Source organism: Empidonax traillii, unplaced genomic scaffold (genome assembly GCF_003031625.1).
Source record: "Empidonax traillii isolate 1590-97213 ecotype Southwest subspecies unplaced genomic scaffold, ASM303162v1 scaffold322:size1131127, whole genome shotgun sequence".
In the NCBI taxonomy this organism is placed as follows: Eukaryota; Metazoa; Chordata; class Aves; order Passeriformes; family Tyrannidae; genus Empidonax; species Empidonax traillii.
In genome coordinates, this window is record NW_020955515.1 from 704,882 (window position 1) to 721,298 (window position 16,417).

Genomic DNA, 16,417 nt, shown 5'->3' on the forward strand with positions numbered 1-16,417 from the left:
TTGTTTGCTGTAGGCTGTAGAACTACAAGTACATATGAGGGACTTGTAAGCAATAGTAGCTTGTGTACCTAGCACTAAAAATCAAGTTTCAAATAATATGAGAACTGATCTTGTCTTTGTTGTTTATTTTTCTCTTTTCAAATGCAGCTTCTCCCTTCCTAAGAGACGTTTCCAGTGTGGGTTTTGTTGTTATTATTATTATTATTATTAACTTCTTCGAATTTGAATTGAGTTTAGCAAATTGACTTCTTGTGATGTTTGTCATGTGATGGTTCATGAGCCCTGAAGAATGTGCTCCTGTGACTTCAGCCATGTATTTGCCCCTACCCATGCAGCTGTATCATGTGTTCTTGTTGGTCTTGCATTTTGAGATAAGTACTGGAGGGGGTTGAGAGGGGGAAAAAAAGGGAACTATTTCAGGGCTAAGCCACTAGAAATTCTCAGACTACTTAATTTGTGACCTTGTTCACTAGTTAAATGCAGTCCAGGATTTTCTTCCTCTTCCATAGTTTCACAGAAATGTTTTCTGCATTAAAAGCCTGGTTTTTCTGTTACTATCCTAGTTAAACACCAGGAAAACCCAGTGCTTTGGTAAAATATCTTGACATCTTGGGGGAAGAGATTTTTTTAATCCTTGGTGGGTGGGTGGGTATGTTTTAACTGAGAAAGTCAGAAACTATCTTTCCGTTCCACATTTTTTGCACGTATCAGCTGTGGCATCTGTAAAGGAATATCTTTATTACTGCAGTAAAATGAACAAATCTGAAATGTCTGTATTTGTGCCAAGAATTTACTGTTTCTCCACAATGGCCAGAAGTTTTGGAGCACTCTAAGTGCTGTTAGTGAGCCTGCACAGCTCCTTGTCCCGCTGCCTGTGCGTGTTGTCTGGGTCCATTCCCCCTCTGTGCAGTGGAAGCAGAGCCCTGCCAGGACTGAGGACTCACAGGGTCAGACTTCGTATTAGGTTTGTTTAAAGCAGTGCTTTCAAGCATTTGGGCATCCTTCTATTTAATTTCTTGACACCATGTAATACTGTTTTTCAGAGATATATATATTTTATATATATATATATATATGCTGCTACTACTGCATTTCCACCTCTGCTTTTGATACAGCAACTGCTGTTGGGTATAAATCATGTTACAGCAGAACTGTATTCTACAGTTCACATACTATTAGTTTTTTTGGGTGGTTTTTTTTTGGTAGTTTTTATGTCTGTGTGGGCCAATGCATTTCTTCAGATTTGCATCCAACATCAAAGTAACACCGGTTAATGTTTTTATACCACCTTTTTTCCTCCAAGTTGGATTTTATTTTCAGCTCTATTATTTTTGCTGCATAATCTGAGGCTTTTTGCTTGCTCTTCACATTGTTTTAAAAAAAAAAAAAAAAAAAAAAAAACCAACCCACACACAAAACTCTGTTTTGCTTAGCTCATACAGTATTTCCACTTGGCTCAGAAGATGTGGATTTGTGAGCTGAGGGAATCCTCATTTGGCTGGTCACCCGAGCTTTCTTCAAGAGCATTAGAAGGATCTACAGCTTAAGTTCATCAGAGGGCTGACCTGCTCTGGTTTTAATGAGATTTATTATACCTGTACCTGTTAGATTTTGTGGCTTTGATCTTCAAAATGATCTGAATAAACTCGTTAGTAAAAGCAAAACTGTTGACAGAAAATTGACTCTTTACCAAATCTGCCCTGTGTTAAGAGTACTGATTTTTGGAGTTAAAATAATTTCCCTCGTGGCATTGGCATAGAACTTCTCTGTGCTGTTTGGCAAAGTGCTTGTGTCCATGTTTGTGCTCTTATCTCCTCCAGTCCCCCCTGTCAGAAAACCACACTGATCAAACCCTGATGTCGCAGCCCAGGCTTGGAGAGGGCAGAAGAAACAAATCTGGAAGTTAGAGTGGATGGGTGGGTTGTGTGTGAATGTTATGGATGCAGCTGCACTCCTAACACACACAGGAGAGATTGGGAGGGGTTGGTCTTGGCCAAACATAAACGTGTATTTTCCTAAAATTGCCTCTGTTTTGCATAAAATTTTGACCGCATTTAGTGATTTTTGTTAGCTTAAAAAGCCTGAGAGCTCTCTATTTGCTCCAAAACAAGTTCCTGTGAACTTTCAGCTTGTCAGATGTCTGTGGACGCAAAGGGGATCCAGAGGCACCAGGGTGATAAGATGTGCACTGGTTATGGTTGAGTGAAGGCGGCACTGGGAGCACGGGCAACACGAGCAGGGAAACTGGTGTGTGGAATGAGAGTATCTGGGTCAGCCTCCTCGGGAGCTGCAGGACACGTGAGAAGCTGCACTCGTCTGGTTTAACTTCCCCCAGTTTGGTGACTTCCACGGAGGTTTAACAGAGCCACGGAAGATGCAGCTTGACAGGCCTGCAGCAGAGGTGGCCTCTGTGCACAGTGATTTGACTTGTTCCATCAAGATTTGGCAAGCCTGGTGACTGGTGATCTCGGGGGCTGGGAAGAAGAATGTGGCCTGTCAGTAACACAACTCATCAGCTTTCCCCTGCTGGCACTGGCAGTCTGGACGTGCAGCACTCGGGTCCGAGACAAATGCATCACTGGGTGCAACGCCTTTCCTTTTTTTTTTTTTATAAATGTACCTATTAATGGAAGCAGAGAGCATAATGTAATCTTAAAATAGCTACTCCGTGAATGCAGAAACATTCCACTTCTGACTAATCGGCCATTCAGAATGAGCATTTAAATATGCACCAGGGACTGAGCAGCTCTCCATATCCATGTGAATGGAGTCAGAAACGTGCTGCAGAGCAGAGCTGGGCAGGCATCGGGCTGCCTGTGCTGTCCTCTTACCCCACACCCCCTTACCTCAGTCACTTCTACCCTGGGAAGCAGAATGCGTATTCTGCTTGCTACCCCTCTGCTTAGGCAGCAAGCTGAGGGGGCTGTTCATTCTCACTGCTCTCAAGGCTGAGGATCTTGGAAGCACGAGGCTGATAAACAGTCCTCAAAACCAGATTTCTCTTTCTCTTGGTTGTGAATGACCAGGAATACAAAGAGCTTATGGTCCGAGTCCTGGCTCTAGTGCATAGATTGGAGAGCTTGGCAAGCACCAGGGAGCCCATGTGCAGTGTTTTGACTCTGGCAGGCGGTGCTGCTGCTCCAGAGCCTCTGGCCCAGCTTCACAATGAGAGTAAGACACACAGATACATGCAGGGTGTGGGGGCAGGATCCGTGTGGTCTGTCCTAAAACCTGTCCCAGCCTAAGGATTTCTGTGGCAACTGCTCACTGCCTGTGCAGGGGAGGGTGCCAGGTTACCCAGGGCCCCCTCCCAGGGGACAAGTGCCATTGGAAGTGGGAATGGTCAGAAAAAGCCAGGCTTTCACACAGCCACTTCTCCTGGCTTTCTCTGTACTGCCCTGCATGGGAGGGAATGGGCAAGACTCTGCTTGGGATTCCTCCGTGCCTTTACTGGGTGTGTTTTCACCTCTCTGTACACATCTTCACTGGGTCAGGCTGGTGATGCTTTTGTGTAATGAGCCAGTCCTCGTGGTCTGCGTGTGCTGGACTGTGTATGGCACTGGCCTCTCCTGCAGGCTGAGGGGGAGGACTGGCTCCCTGCTCCCAGTGCTGCCTTCACTCTCCTGCCCACGGGCTCAGTGCCGAGGGAGCTGCCTGGGCCAGACCAGCCAGGCAAAATCTACAGAGGTGATTTTCTTTTGCTGATCAGTGTTGCTTTTCCAAATCCCACATGGCCTATATGGCTGTAATAGTATCTCATTTAGAGCTGACCTCAAAGGCAAGTTTTCCTCTCCGCCCAAAAAAGGGAGGTTTTCACATAAGGGCTTACACTGGTTTAAGGCAGCTTTATCTTAGTATAGCATAAACCTGTTTCTAGTTATCTTAAGGCAGAAGGCAACTGGGGGATTTGGATTGGACTGGATGATTGATTCCTGCTGATTTAAGCGATCCATAAGGAGTGCCTTTTGCCCTTACCTAGCTAATCTTGATTTCCCTTTCTGGCATAGGCAGCAGCAAGTATTTATTCTGTGTTGTCTCTTGCAGTGGGACAAAGTTCTGGGAAGTGCTGTACTCTGAGCATTGGCTTCTGCAGCTCTGCTCTTCAGGTGGTTATTTATGCAAGGCACTAGCCAAAGGGAAAGGGGAGTTTTAACTGGATTAACCTCAAGAAGAGAGTGTGGGGATTTAAGGATTAATGAACCAAAAGCAGCCAGCAATCACTGACTTAAAACCTGCTGTAAGAGAGCCAGTCTCTACAGACAGGAAATGCAGTCCTTCCTTACCTGCACAGAGTTGACATCGGCAGTGTTTTTACCTTTGAGATATTAAAGAAGATGGTCTTGGGGGTTGCAGGGTAGGTGTAGGGTGTTCTCTCTCAAGACTGGTGTTTTAATGGGAAACAGTTCATAACTGGCAACTCCTTAAGAAAAAAACAGTGAACCACAGAGTGCTCAGATGAGATCTCAAACCCGGCACTCAGAAGGTGTGTTGGTGGCTTGCTCCAGTATAATGAGAACATCTGGTTTCCATAAGACTTTGTAACTCTTCTAACTTCATGCACTCCCCTTTTACACCTTCTACCCTTGCCTTTAAGTGCTTCTATCATCCCATATATTTTTTTTTTCCACTGGTGCTGTTATGTATCCCCTGCAGGGAAAATCCTGGTAGATTACCGGATTGATAGAAAAATTGGGAGGCGCGGGAGAGATCAACAAAAACCTGTTACTAAGGAGACAGGAGTTTTAGCATTGAGTCTCTAATGGCCAGTCTGCCGAAGGGGAAACAGATGGCACAAAGGAGGCTGGGATTATACAGACAAGTACTGCAGGGCCACAAATCTGATACATCCACTGAACTTCCTGGGGTCAGGCAAATCCAGGCTTGTGCCAAGACTAATGTGATTCCTTTGCCTTTGGCACAGTGTTTCTGTCCTTCTGCCGCTAAAGGCTGTCCTGGGCAGTGGGCTTCTGCCTCAAACATTCCTGCTCCAGGGAACAGCCAGGTTTGGCACAGAGTGAGGGCAGGTGGCTGTGTGGAAGGATGTCCCTTTGACAGGTCAAGCTGTACCTGCTGCCAGTGGTACTTGCATCGTGAGAGGGAGAAATAACCAAACATAACTCTGAATTCTGGTTTAGCACAGCTTTTTTCCTATTACTGATGCACTCGTGTAGGAAAGTGACTTCTGTCCGGGGAGAATGGGAGGATGGATGGCAGCCCCAGTCGCTGCTGGCTTTTGACACAGCCTGGCCTTTATTGCAATATAATGTTTCTCAGAGGTTCAAGTTTCAGGAGTGATGCTCCCAGCTGTGCTGCCCGCCTGACGCCTGCTTCCCTGGCTCCTGCCTGTGCTCTCCAGAGGGACCTGACACGACACTGCAGGTCTGGACTGAGCACTGGGCAAATAAGCAAAGGCAGAATTCATCCTGGCTGAGGAGAAACAATGCTGGAGTCGCTTTTGCCATAGGCTAATTAAGATCTGGTTTTGTATTTAACTTTCAGGCTCTAGAGAGTGTTGCAGTAAACAGGACACAGATTTGTTAATAGTGGCAGAGTGCTGGCTGACTACAGTACTAGAATTAATAGCTTGACAGCATTTCCTTTTCTCCTTTTCTCTCCTCCCACAGCAATTTGGACTGATACCCAAATAAACAATAACAAATAGATTTTTGGAGGAGCTGGCTGGGAGAAATAACAAAAGTCAAGGGTCACTCGTTATGCAACTTTGTTCTGCTCATATTTGACTCATCCAGAAAACCCTGTTCTACTCCTCTGCTTCATTTTCCTTTTCCTTCTTTTTCCTTTTTCTTCAACCCCAGTTGACAGGGTGTCATTATATTTGCTGCCTTGCTTTAGTCCCTCAGAAACTCCTTAGACCCTTGGATCTCCAGTTGCTGTAGGCGTGCAGAGCTGAAGAGTGTAGGCAGAGCTCTACAGTGGAGGAGCAGTGTACGAGAGACTAAAAACCAGCTCGTATCAGGCAAGAAAATGGCTCTGGCTTAAGCTCCAACCACAAGTGACTAATACCTGGGTGTATTTGGTACAGAAGTGAGTGATTCCGAGCAGTTTATCTCCGTTGTGTCCCAGTTCTAGCAGCAGTGGGGCAGCTGGGAAGGCTGTTGTGCACCCCGGGGACGCCCGATGTGAACAAGGAGAACACCCTGTACCTTGTGGTTCTCTCTGCAGCGTCTTGCCAGGGAATGTCTTCAGGCGTTCCTTTCCCTCTGCTCTCCACAGGCTCTGCTTTGTGTCCTGCATGCACAGAAAGCTGTCCCAGCTATTCCTTTTGAAGTTTCTCCTGAAACGCTCGGGGTTTTTCCCTACTGGAGTGGAGGCTGGAGGTGAAGAGGCGTTGCTGCCAATTCCCCTTCTGATATCAGGTCTAAACTCCTGCTGTTAAAGCTCTACCAGCCACTTCTGTTCTAGATATGTCACTGCAGCAGAGCAGAGCCTCCCCGGCCGTGCTCCTGCTTGAATCCGGGGTTATGCAAGAGAAGCTTGCGAGTGCCAGCACAGATGCTGCTGCATCCAGACACGCTGTACAATGCAGTTGCTTGGATACCTCTTTTTTTTGTTGTTGTTGTTATTTTTCTCACAATTGCTAGGTAATAATTTGCAACTTGTACCGTTGAGCACAGTTTCAGGTTAAGCAATGTAAAGAATCTGAAATATTGATGACTTCCTCTCCACATTGCTTCCTAAAGGTTGAACACTGTGGAATTTGGAAAGATTGAGTGTTGCTCTGCCGCCTTCTCAGAGTCTTTATTTCCTCTTTGTAAGTGTTAAATAACTTCCCCCTTGGAGAATATCTTTCATCCAGAAAATCATCTCTTAATTATTGATGCAATGTGCCAAGGGCCCTGAGCGGCCTGGCTGCCAGGGCTTATATTTCGGGTCGGTCACGATGATTTCTGTGCTGCTCCTAATTCTCCGTGTTGTGTGTTTTGTTACGTCAAGAGGAGATTTGACGGGGGCTTGCAGGGATTGGATCTCGGAGGAGCTGAGTGGGTGAGAGCCTCCTGTAGCGTTCTGGCAGGGAGAAGGATGCTTATGTGTTACAGCCAGCCCTGGGCTCTCAGAGCAGCCTGCAGAGCCGGTGTGGGGTGAAGGTGCAGCTGAAACGTGCCTCGGAGATGGCCGGGTGTGATTTCAGCAGTGGAGTTTGAGGCGAGCTGTCAAAATGAAAAACCTGGGCCTGGTTATGCTGCTGCTGCCACTGAGGAATTAGACTTTTAACAAGAGGGCTGTGCTGGCACAGCTTTATTCTATGAACACAACTATGACATAACTAAGGGTGGTATCCAAATAGCTCTGTTCTTGTCCCATTATGGGAATATTATATTTTATATATGTAGCAGGCGGATCAGCATTGCTTTAGTGACCCTGCTGTACGTTCTGGAAGAAGTCAGAGCTCTAGAGTTTTAATTTGCTCAGGGCCTTAGAATAACTCCCTGTTTTTTGATGGAGGTAACTGCAGCAGGGATACAAAGGAGCGTGCACCAAGGTAAACTAGATGCTAACAGGAAAATGGCTGATTGCAAGACAAAGACCCTTCCCTTTGCAGTGTTCCTCCCTTCCTTCCACCCTCCTCCTCCAAAAATAGCCCTTCAGCATGAGGAGTGAAAACCAGATATTTCCCTTTTTTAAAAACACGTTTAATGTTTTTTCATGTCACTGGGAAACTGACTTAAACCAGAAGCTGGTGTTGTGCATCTGCCACGTCTGATCTACGTCTTTGTTCCTCGTAATGCTTTAGTATTGCTCATGGATGATAAAAGATTACCAGCTGCTGTTCCAGGTCTCCAACTTCTCTGCATCTGGCTCATTAGCCAGTTTGCTTTTCTGGCTCCTTCAATCTTGTTTAATTCTAGCTGCCACTTTTTTAATGCAGCAGTTGAGGAGGCTCTCTCTCTCTCCAGCTGGAAACAGGCCCAGCTTCTGAGGTGAAGATGTCAGCCCTGTGGGTGAGGAGGTGCGTGGCCACGCTGCCCTGGAAGCTCCTGAGGGCACTGGGAGGTTGAGCAAGGCCTGGGTATTAACAGGTAGTGACTGGAGAGGGTCTGAGGTGTGAATGTCCATCCTGCATAATTGCAGAGGGGCAATTTCATGCATGTAAATGTGTCAGCCTGCATGAGTGGATAATGAAGGGCTGCTCGTTGTGGTAACCTGTGGAGCTGGGATTTCGTTTTAATCACAGACTGGTGGTGGTGTGGAAGCCCTGCCCTGAGATTCACCAGCGTACACATGTATATCTTTGGCTTGGTCTTAGTCAAACTATACCCTTGACGTCAGCCACAGGCCCCAGTATGAAAACTGGAGTTCCACTGCCTGTGTTTATACAGTGAGTGAGTTTTCTCACACTTGGCCCATCACCACAAGCATCTGTTATTGTTCTAGGGAAACAAATGCTCCTAGATTTTAAGATTTCCAGAGGACAGTGTCATTAGCTTTACCTAAAAGGAGATTAGGGCAGGTAACTGTGGGGTTCTGAGAGGCATTAAATCCAGCAAAGCATCATAATTACACTAAATAGCTGCCTTTTTTGTCATACTCAGGCAGTGCTGAAAGTCCTTCAGAAAGTCAGAGGAAAGGTCTGTTCAGGGAGACAATAAATAGTTTAGCTGGTTTTTCTTTTCCCTAGTGTCTGTAAGTGGCTAGGGGTGATATGTTGCTACAGTTTCAGAGAGAAACTGTACACCTTTGGTGTAGGAATATTTAATGTGAATATGTAAGTACAGTGTTTGTATTCTTTTTTTTTTTTCCGTTGGGTGCGTCTCTGATTAAGGCAAAAGCTGTTGTACTCCCCATCAGGCAGGCTGGTTTCTCTGCAGAAGTGCAGCTGACAGTAATCTGCTTTTTAATCTGTTCCTGTGGTGTAGTGTAGCAGGCTGTGTCACACTGCATTTCTCATCCTGGCTCTTGTTGTACCAGTTGGAGGCTTGTAATTTTTGTCTTCAAGTGTTTGAGTTTTGGTTCTGCAGTTTTTAGTGAGGCCTAATCTAAACAAGGTTTGCATAAATCCCTTCTCTCCAGCGGGAAGATGAAAGCTTTGATAAGGAACTTGTTTTTTTCTCTCTCCCGAGCAGGAGCACAATGTCTTTGACCTAAATATACCAATTACTGGCATAGCAAAGTGATACAGAAAACAATCCGGAAGGAATGCCAACCTCTGAATGAACACTTGGCTGCAGAAAGCTGCTGAACCTCAAACCCAGAAGAAATGTGAGGAGGAAAAACAAAATCCATTCAAAATATTCCATGCAAACAGTGAGGGCTGGAGAAAGCTGCTTGTTTACCCCTTACCCCTACGGCTTTGGAGAGTCCAAAGCACTGCAAAACACAGCACAGTCCTCCCCTTTCCCGTTTGTGGCCTCGTTTGCTCAGCTCAGCATTCTGAAGAACTTTTAAGCCAAACTTAAAGGCTTCCTGGTGGCAGCTTCTGTTTTAAAATGTGTTTGATGGCAAATGTAACTATTCCAAAAAGTAGCAGTGAGCTAGCTCTCTAGAGCATGCTAGGTCACTTCATTAATTAGTTTCATAATTTTTATTAATGGTTAAGGTTAACCATCTCCAGAAACCACAGGATTCTGCAGTGAACTGGTTTTCAGTTCAGCTTTGAGACCTATCCTCTGTTAATGAGTATCTTCACTTCACTACAATGTTGATGGTTTCCAAATTGGTTCACACAAATAAATTGGTTCACACAAACTGCTGCAGATTTCGGGTTGGTTTTGTTCTCCATGTTGCAGCTGTGGAACTTGCAAACTCCGCCTGCCCATTATTTTTGTGATCAAATCACCCTTTTTAGTACCAAACTGCTACTAGACGTGGTCAGACTGGAAATGGTACCTGTTACGGTTCTGTATCTCCCCTCCAACCCCAGAAGCTCTAGCTGGTGAATTTGTATGTATTCTTGGGCTTTTTGCAGGGAGAAAGGGAACCTTTAATCAGCCCAGGTTTTGGAGTCAGCCCTTGTTTCATTTTCCCAGCCAGTGTTGTTGCTGGCGCTCCAGCCATACTGCAAATGCAGCATGTGTGGGCTTTTTGCTAACACAGTTTATTTAAGAGATTGATACAACTCAGACTACTGCAGGGAAGTCCCTCTGCTACAGAAATGTGTGATAGATATTTGGCAATCCGACTCAAACATTTGTCTTGCTTTGTTCCAGTAGAGGATTTGAGGTTATTGATAGGACCACAGCATCTGTCAAATATTTAATCTTGGAAGGTGCTGAACTTCAGTTCTGTGTGATGTCCACGCACAGATCCTGGTCCCTTGGACTTGAAGGGCCTCCATTCTGTTGGACATCTAGTGCCAGTGCCGTGCAGATGCCGGATACCCCAGGGCATCTCCACTGTCACCACGTGTCTGTCAGGAGCTGAGTTGAGCCCTAAGGAATCTGATCGTCCGGTGGATGCTCTTATCTCTGTGTGCCTTGTATTGCATTAGAGGAGAGGCTGTGGCTGCAGCGGTGGCACCCTCTGCAATGCTCAACCAGCCTGGGTTATCCATGCATTGGGAAATACTTGTGGGAGGGTGGCTTTTGTACTGACTTGCTTCATACTTGCTGGCACACAAGGAGAGCTCCCGTGTGGAGCAGCGTGCAGGGCTCTGTGTGGCTGCAGCCCAGACAAAGGGACACTGGGACACTGGTGGACGCTGTGAAGAGGAGCATTTGCATGGTTTAACAAAAGGATCAGTGCCTGCATGCACAGCCTCTGGCTGGACTGAAGCAGCTGCCTTCTTCCCAGCAAAGGTCACGTTCGGCTCCGAGGCACTTGGTGTGTGCCTGAACAACTGGACAGGATCTAGCCAAGGAAAGAGTAGGCAGGAAACTAAGAAACTGCTCATTAATTACAGTCCTTTCCTTTGTAGTGCCTCCTTTGAGCCTGGGTCTGGAGCTGTCTGCATGATGGAGGTTTGGCCATGTTAAGTGAAAAGCCTCTCTAATGGCATGGCTACATCTGAGTGTTGCTGTGGGTTTGGGGGAACTATATTAGCTGATCTTCTGTTGCGTGAATAAGAAGTCAAAATGTAGAAAATGGAGAAGGGGACTGAAGTTCTGTAGTGTCTGAAGTGTTCACAGCTATGAGCAAAGTGTTGACTTTTGGTGAAAACTGTCCAAATTGTCAGTGCTCTCTTGATATTGATGGCTGTGGCTACTCACTCCTGATAAAAACACTTCCCAGGCATTGTCTGTACAGTCAGGTATGTTGGCATAAAATCACACGTAGCAAGCAGTTATTAAATGGGAATTCTTTTAAGGGTTGGAAGATGTAGTTTTAGGGTGTAGTCGGTGTGAAATGTTCCTTGGTTAATAGAAATGTAGTGATTGTGAGGCGCATGACTTAGGCTAATAATCACATCTTACAGTGCAGGAACTTGCTGTGATGTTCCTAATGTTAAATCCAGGCAGACAGCTCCAGTCCCTCTACGTACGAATGGAGATTGAATCTTGTTTATCATTACATCAGTCTGCAAAAAGGAGATTTATAAGAGCAGAATTGTTTGCGTGACATGGAGTGACTCCCATTGTATAGAACAGAACAGCACTCCAAAATTTCTCTCCTCTCCCTTGCCCTTTTGATGACAGATAGTTGGCAGTGGATCAAAGCACAAACAGGATTAATGTTTTGCATATTCTGTCCTACATGGCCTGAAAGGAGCAGAGATGGAATTTTTCATCTTTCGCTTTAAACTGCATTTAATATCGTGGCCTAGTTTAGAGCTATGCGACTCATTCCTTCCATTTCCCCTGAGGCCTCTGTTTCTGGTCAAGGAAAGCAGGGCATGACTCCCTCTGGAGCTCATCAGTGCTGCTCAGCTTCCTCCTCCGTGCAGGCTGGTGGAGGAGGCTGCTTTGAGGCTGGATCGATCCAGCATCAGGAATCCCCCAGCAGCGTTTGTGGAAGCTGCCATCTCTTGAATCTGTCACTGCGGTCACAGCTCGGGTTACTGCAGGGGCACAGGGAATCTGGGGCTGGGGCAGGATCCACAGTTCCCACCTGTGCAAAGGCAGCTGGGAAGGCTGGAGTGGGTCAGTGTCACAGGTCACACCTCCAAATGGCTGGGTTTCTTGTCCAAGGATGACGTCCAAGCACGTTCCTTCTCAAAGATGTCCTCAGAAAGGAATGTTTTGATGTGCTTTTTGGATGGTGAATTGTCACACTGGCAGCAGTACTCCTCCTTCTTTGGAAATACGCTGGAAATGGCAAGAAAACGTGAAGGGGCTGGTTTTAGGGGTCGTGTCAGTGCTGGACTCTTGTTCTATTGGAGTCATTTCCTCCCTGGTGCTGCACCCGAGCGGACACATCCCTGTCCTGCCCTCCCCTCTAGCGGGATGACGAGTCATTGCAGCCCGTTTGGGCTCCAGTCACAGATGACTGGGATGTTTTGTAGCTGCAGAATTTTATAGTGATCGGAGAGCTGTAGGATGGGAATGGCAGCGTGGACTTGTGGTGAGATATATGAAATATAGGAGCATTGGCTGTATCTTCTTTCACACCCTCTGTCCATGTTCTCATGGATGCATTTACAGAGGAGACAGTTGATGGGCTGAAGATGATTCAGAAACCTGAATCTGACCATTTTAAGTCCAGATCACAACATGAGGCACAGGGAAGGAGTGGGCTGCAGGCTGGTCAGAGTTGCTGAGGAGAAGGGAAGGAGTTTGCTGAAGGTTAGGTCTGTTCCAGACAGCATCCCAGGTACTGTCACTTGTCTGCAGTTCTGTTTTTGTAGACAGTCAGCTATATTCTGAGTAAATGTGCTCCTCACACAAATCTGCTACATTTTTGTCTGATATCAAAGAGACATGAGATGTAAGAGCTTCGGCAGAGACAGATGGTGACTAATTGGGCCATGTCTGGCCTCCTCCACACTGAGCTCTGGAGGGCTGAATTTTGAGGGGAGCTAAGATAATGATCTGCATATTTCAGGAACTTCTCCTCTCATTTGTGGGACTTTTGGCTATGGCATACCAGGCTTGCCAATTGCTGTGACAAGGATTTTTCTTGGCATGTGGAAATGGTCAGTCATTATAATACTAAAAATGTTTGCGTAGCTTGGGTTCCTGAGCAGCACAGTGGAGATTTCAAGTGCTCTTTCGGTTGTTTTGCTTTACTGTGGGTTTGAGGAACTTGTTCTCTAGTCAAATACACACTTCTGATATGCTTTGGCTTGTTCGCAAACCCCATCATGTCTTGAGCTAAACTCTTTCCCTCCCCTGACCTCTTCCTCTTGCCCCCACAAGTCAGCTTGTTGTCAGCCCACAAGGAACTCAGCTGGAGCTTGTACTCTGGCAGCACTGCCTGCACTTCCCATAACGGGGGTGAGAAATGAATATACACCCTCCTGGGAAATGCCAGTAATTAGGATTACAAATTCAGGACAAGAGGAGCAAGGCAAGGAGGTATGAGAAGTATTTGGGACTGAAGTAGACTTTGCTCGTTCTAGAAATGCAGGTACTTGCTGCCTCCATGCATGCAAGATAATTTACTGTCGAACTGCGTGGAAGTACTTGATGTCTTACTTCTAAAATGCTGCTGTTACCATCTGTCAGGCCAAAATAGGCCAAGAGGGAGACTGAGCAGCACGATCCATGGAATATCTGCTGTCCCTGGGTGTCAGTTTAGCAACACAGATGAAGTGCATGGAGGCTTTGGCTGTGTGGGGAGCAGGGATGGCCAGGACAGCTGCGCTGTGTCTGCAGCTGTGCACGGCAAACAGTCTGGCCCAGAGAGCTCCTGAGCCAGTGTGATTGTTGCAAAAGCTGGAATAATGGGAAGTGACTCCACGCCGTGGGATTCTTCTTTAGCAAGGCCAGTCCTGGAGTGTCCTGCCAGTGAATGCTGGTGCTTCACCTCAGGAACAAGGGCTTGGCTCCCTGCTCTGGTGGAGCTGCTGCTGCTCTGGTGGCTGCTCTTCATCTGCACCCTTCTGAATGATGTGGCAGCTCCTCCTCTGTTGACTGTGGAGCTCGTTGGTGTTTTCATCTCCAAGGGGTCAGGAATGCCACCTCCCTTATCGAGTTGCTGAGCTAATGCTAAGGTATGATGAGTAGAAGGTATTCCTGCCAGCTCTTGCTTGTTGTAGATGGCCTGCAGGTTTTAGCTTGAATTTGTGGTTGCAGGTGGTTCCAGGTGAACAGCTTCATGGTGCAGTGGGGCTCTAGTTCTGTTCTTAGAAAACCAGTAGCAAGCAGCATTTTCTAGTTATTCTTATATCTCATAGACCCAGATCATTTAAGTAAGAGTGAAATAGAACATCCAGTAGGAGTGTCTGCATTTAACTGTAGTAAAAAGTGAACCGAATGGGATCTTTGTCTGCAGTAAGCACAAAAAATGTAGTTCAAAAGATTCTCAGGAAAAAGCCCCCATTGATACCGTTATCTTATGGAAACTGAACTTTTCCACTCCTCCCCTTTTCTGAGCTTGACTGTGTGTTGTTGCTTCTATGTGTTAGTGTCTGTAGGTTTTTTGAATGTGCCTGTTCCAGAATCTCTCCCTCTCCTGGTGCTTCCCTTCCCCTCCTGCCCTGGGCAGCAGGTTGGTGGGGCTGAAACATTGGCTGAGGGACATGCAGTTCCTCATTTCCTTTTTCCACTGACTGCAGTTGGAATTGACATTTATCTCGTTCCACAGCCTTCCCCTAGTCCGTGGGATCCCTTACACCCCTGTCCTTAGTTTCTGTCTGTGTGCCATGCTACATAAAACAGCAGCGCACGCCTGGTGGAGCATCTTCCAAACCGCTCTCCTGAAGCAAACTGAAGAGGGAGAAAAGGAGTGTTTCCCTTCTCAAAAGAGCTGTATAGGCTCCCCTGCTGGGGTTGTTCACTGGAGAAGGTTATCAGAGCCCACTGCAGAGGAGTCTGGGCCAGGGGCAGTGCTGGGGAGGAGAGCACTGTCACTGTGTCGCTGTAAATCCAGCTCCATCCTCGTGTCAAACACCATCACAGTGACACAGGTCTCTTGCACCCACCTGCTTGCTGGTTTGTGTGTTGAAAAGCTGATCACTCCACTGGAGAGGAGACCTGAGGGAGGGAAGGCCAGAGCAACCAGGAGCAAAATCCTCTCTTTTCTTCCTGTGTCACCTTGTGCTGAACTCTGGTTTCCATGGGATGCCCCTGCCCTGAATGAACCCTTGGTGTGTTTTAAAATGCTTTTGCTCTGCAGACCTGCACATCCATAGTAAGTTCTCACTAATAAAATAGATTGTGCACCCCATCTCCTGTGCCTGGCAGTGCATATGTAAATGTACTGTGAAGCAGAATTAATTGCTGAGATCTCTCTGCTGAGGTATTGCTTTGGGCTGTAGTAGGTAGGCCTGGTAAAATTCCATAGCACATTAGAGATTATGCATATTAATTTCTCATCTAAAGCAGCGTAATATGTCAAATTTCGCCTTTCTAGTGTATCTGTGCTCACCCAGTCCTATCTGTCAGGTTTATTACTTGCTGGTTTTAAGGATTTTTACACTTGATCGCTGGCACTGGACTATGAATTAATATGATCTCCATAATGGTAATAAAACCCCCAGAGTTTTTGCCCAGATGTGTTTGGCTCTTGGCTTGCCTTGTTTGGCAGGGGTCACTGGAAGTCCGTGCAAGAGCAGGCAAAATCCTGCAGGGGCAAAAATTCCTGTAGCGTGGAGTTTTTAAAAGGGTTATGAGAGAACATGAAGTGACAGCTGAGCTGAAAGTGAGTTCTTCTCTAGTGACAGCTGCATGCAGAGGCAGGGAGAGTTTCCCTTGCCTTATACAATTGAACCAGTGAAATGCAAGTTCTTTGCTTTCTGCATCTGTTAAAGCATATGACTGATTTTCTCCTTTCCTTGTGTGTGCAGGAGGCAGACAGTGGGGAAGAAGAATGCCGGTCCCAGCCCAGAAGGTAAGATTGTCACCTGAGGCTCACGAGAGTCCTCGAGGATACCTCCCTGTGTGAAATGTTCCACAGGGGGTTTTGTGGTTTTCTGGCATGTTCTGCAAAACACCCATCATTTTCTGCCTCTTGCTGATGTTGCACAACTGTCCTATGAAAACTTATTGAAAATCATACTTGGCTGTGACCTAAATGATGCTCCCAGTAAGGAGGATGCTGCAGCAGGAAATGGAAGAAGTCAGATTACACACTAAAAAATATGTATATTTTTATTTACGTACAGAACAGCTTGCAAAGATGTCACTGAACATTTTCTCCAGACTGTTGTTTCCATCCAGCAAAGGGGTGTTTGAATGGAACAGTGATATTCCACTTCTCTGTGCATGGGGAGACTTTGCTTCTATCCTGGCTGTGGTGTCCCTTTGCTCCCTCCAGCGTCCTGTGTTGTTTCTCAGGGTTTGGTCCATCACCAGAATATTCTGAGAGGCATAACCACACTAATGAACTCTTGTTCTCTGGTTAAAAAGTCCCTGCCATCAAG

General features: G+C 46.4%; 1 protein-coding gene across 2 annotated transcripts in view; it reads left to right on the forward strand.

Annotated features, from left to right (window-relative positions):
- Window positions 1-16,417, forward strand: part of SSH2 (slingshot protein phosphatase 2) — a 91,218-nt gene that overhangs the window by 13,217 nt on the left and 61,584 nt on the right. Inside the window, exons 1-2 of one of the 2 annotated variants that reach the window (XM_027891528.1) lie at window positions 10,896-10,916; window positions 15,842-15,885. In XM_027891528.1, coding sequence (XP_027747329.1) covers window positions 10,908-10,916; window positions 15,842-15,885 — 53 coding nt within the window. In that variant the 5' untranslated portion in view covers window positions 10,896-10,907. Of the gene's footprint in view, window positions 1-10,895; window positions 10,917-15,841; window positions 15,886-16,417 lie in introns of those variants that run through there. The other variant, XM_027891526.1, reaches the window with a different exon arrangement.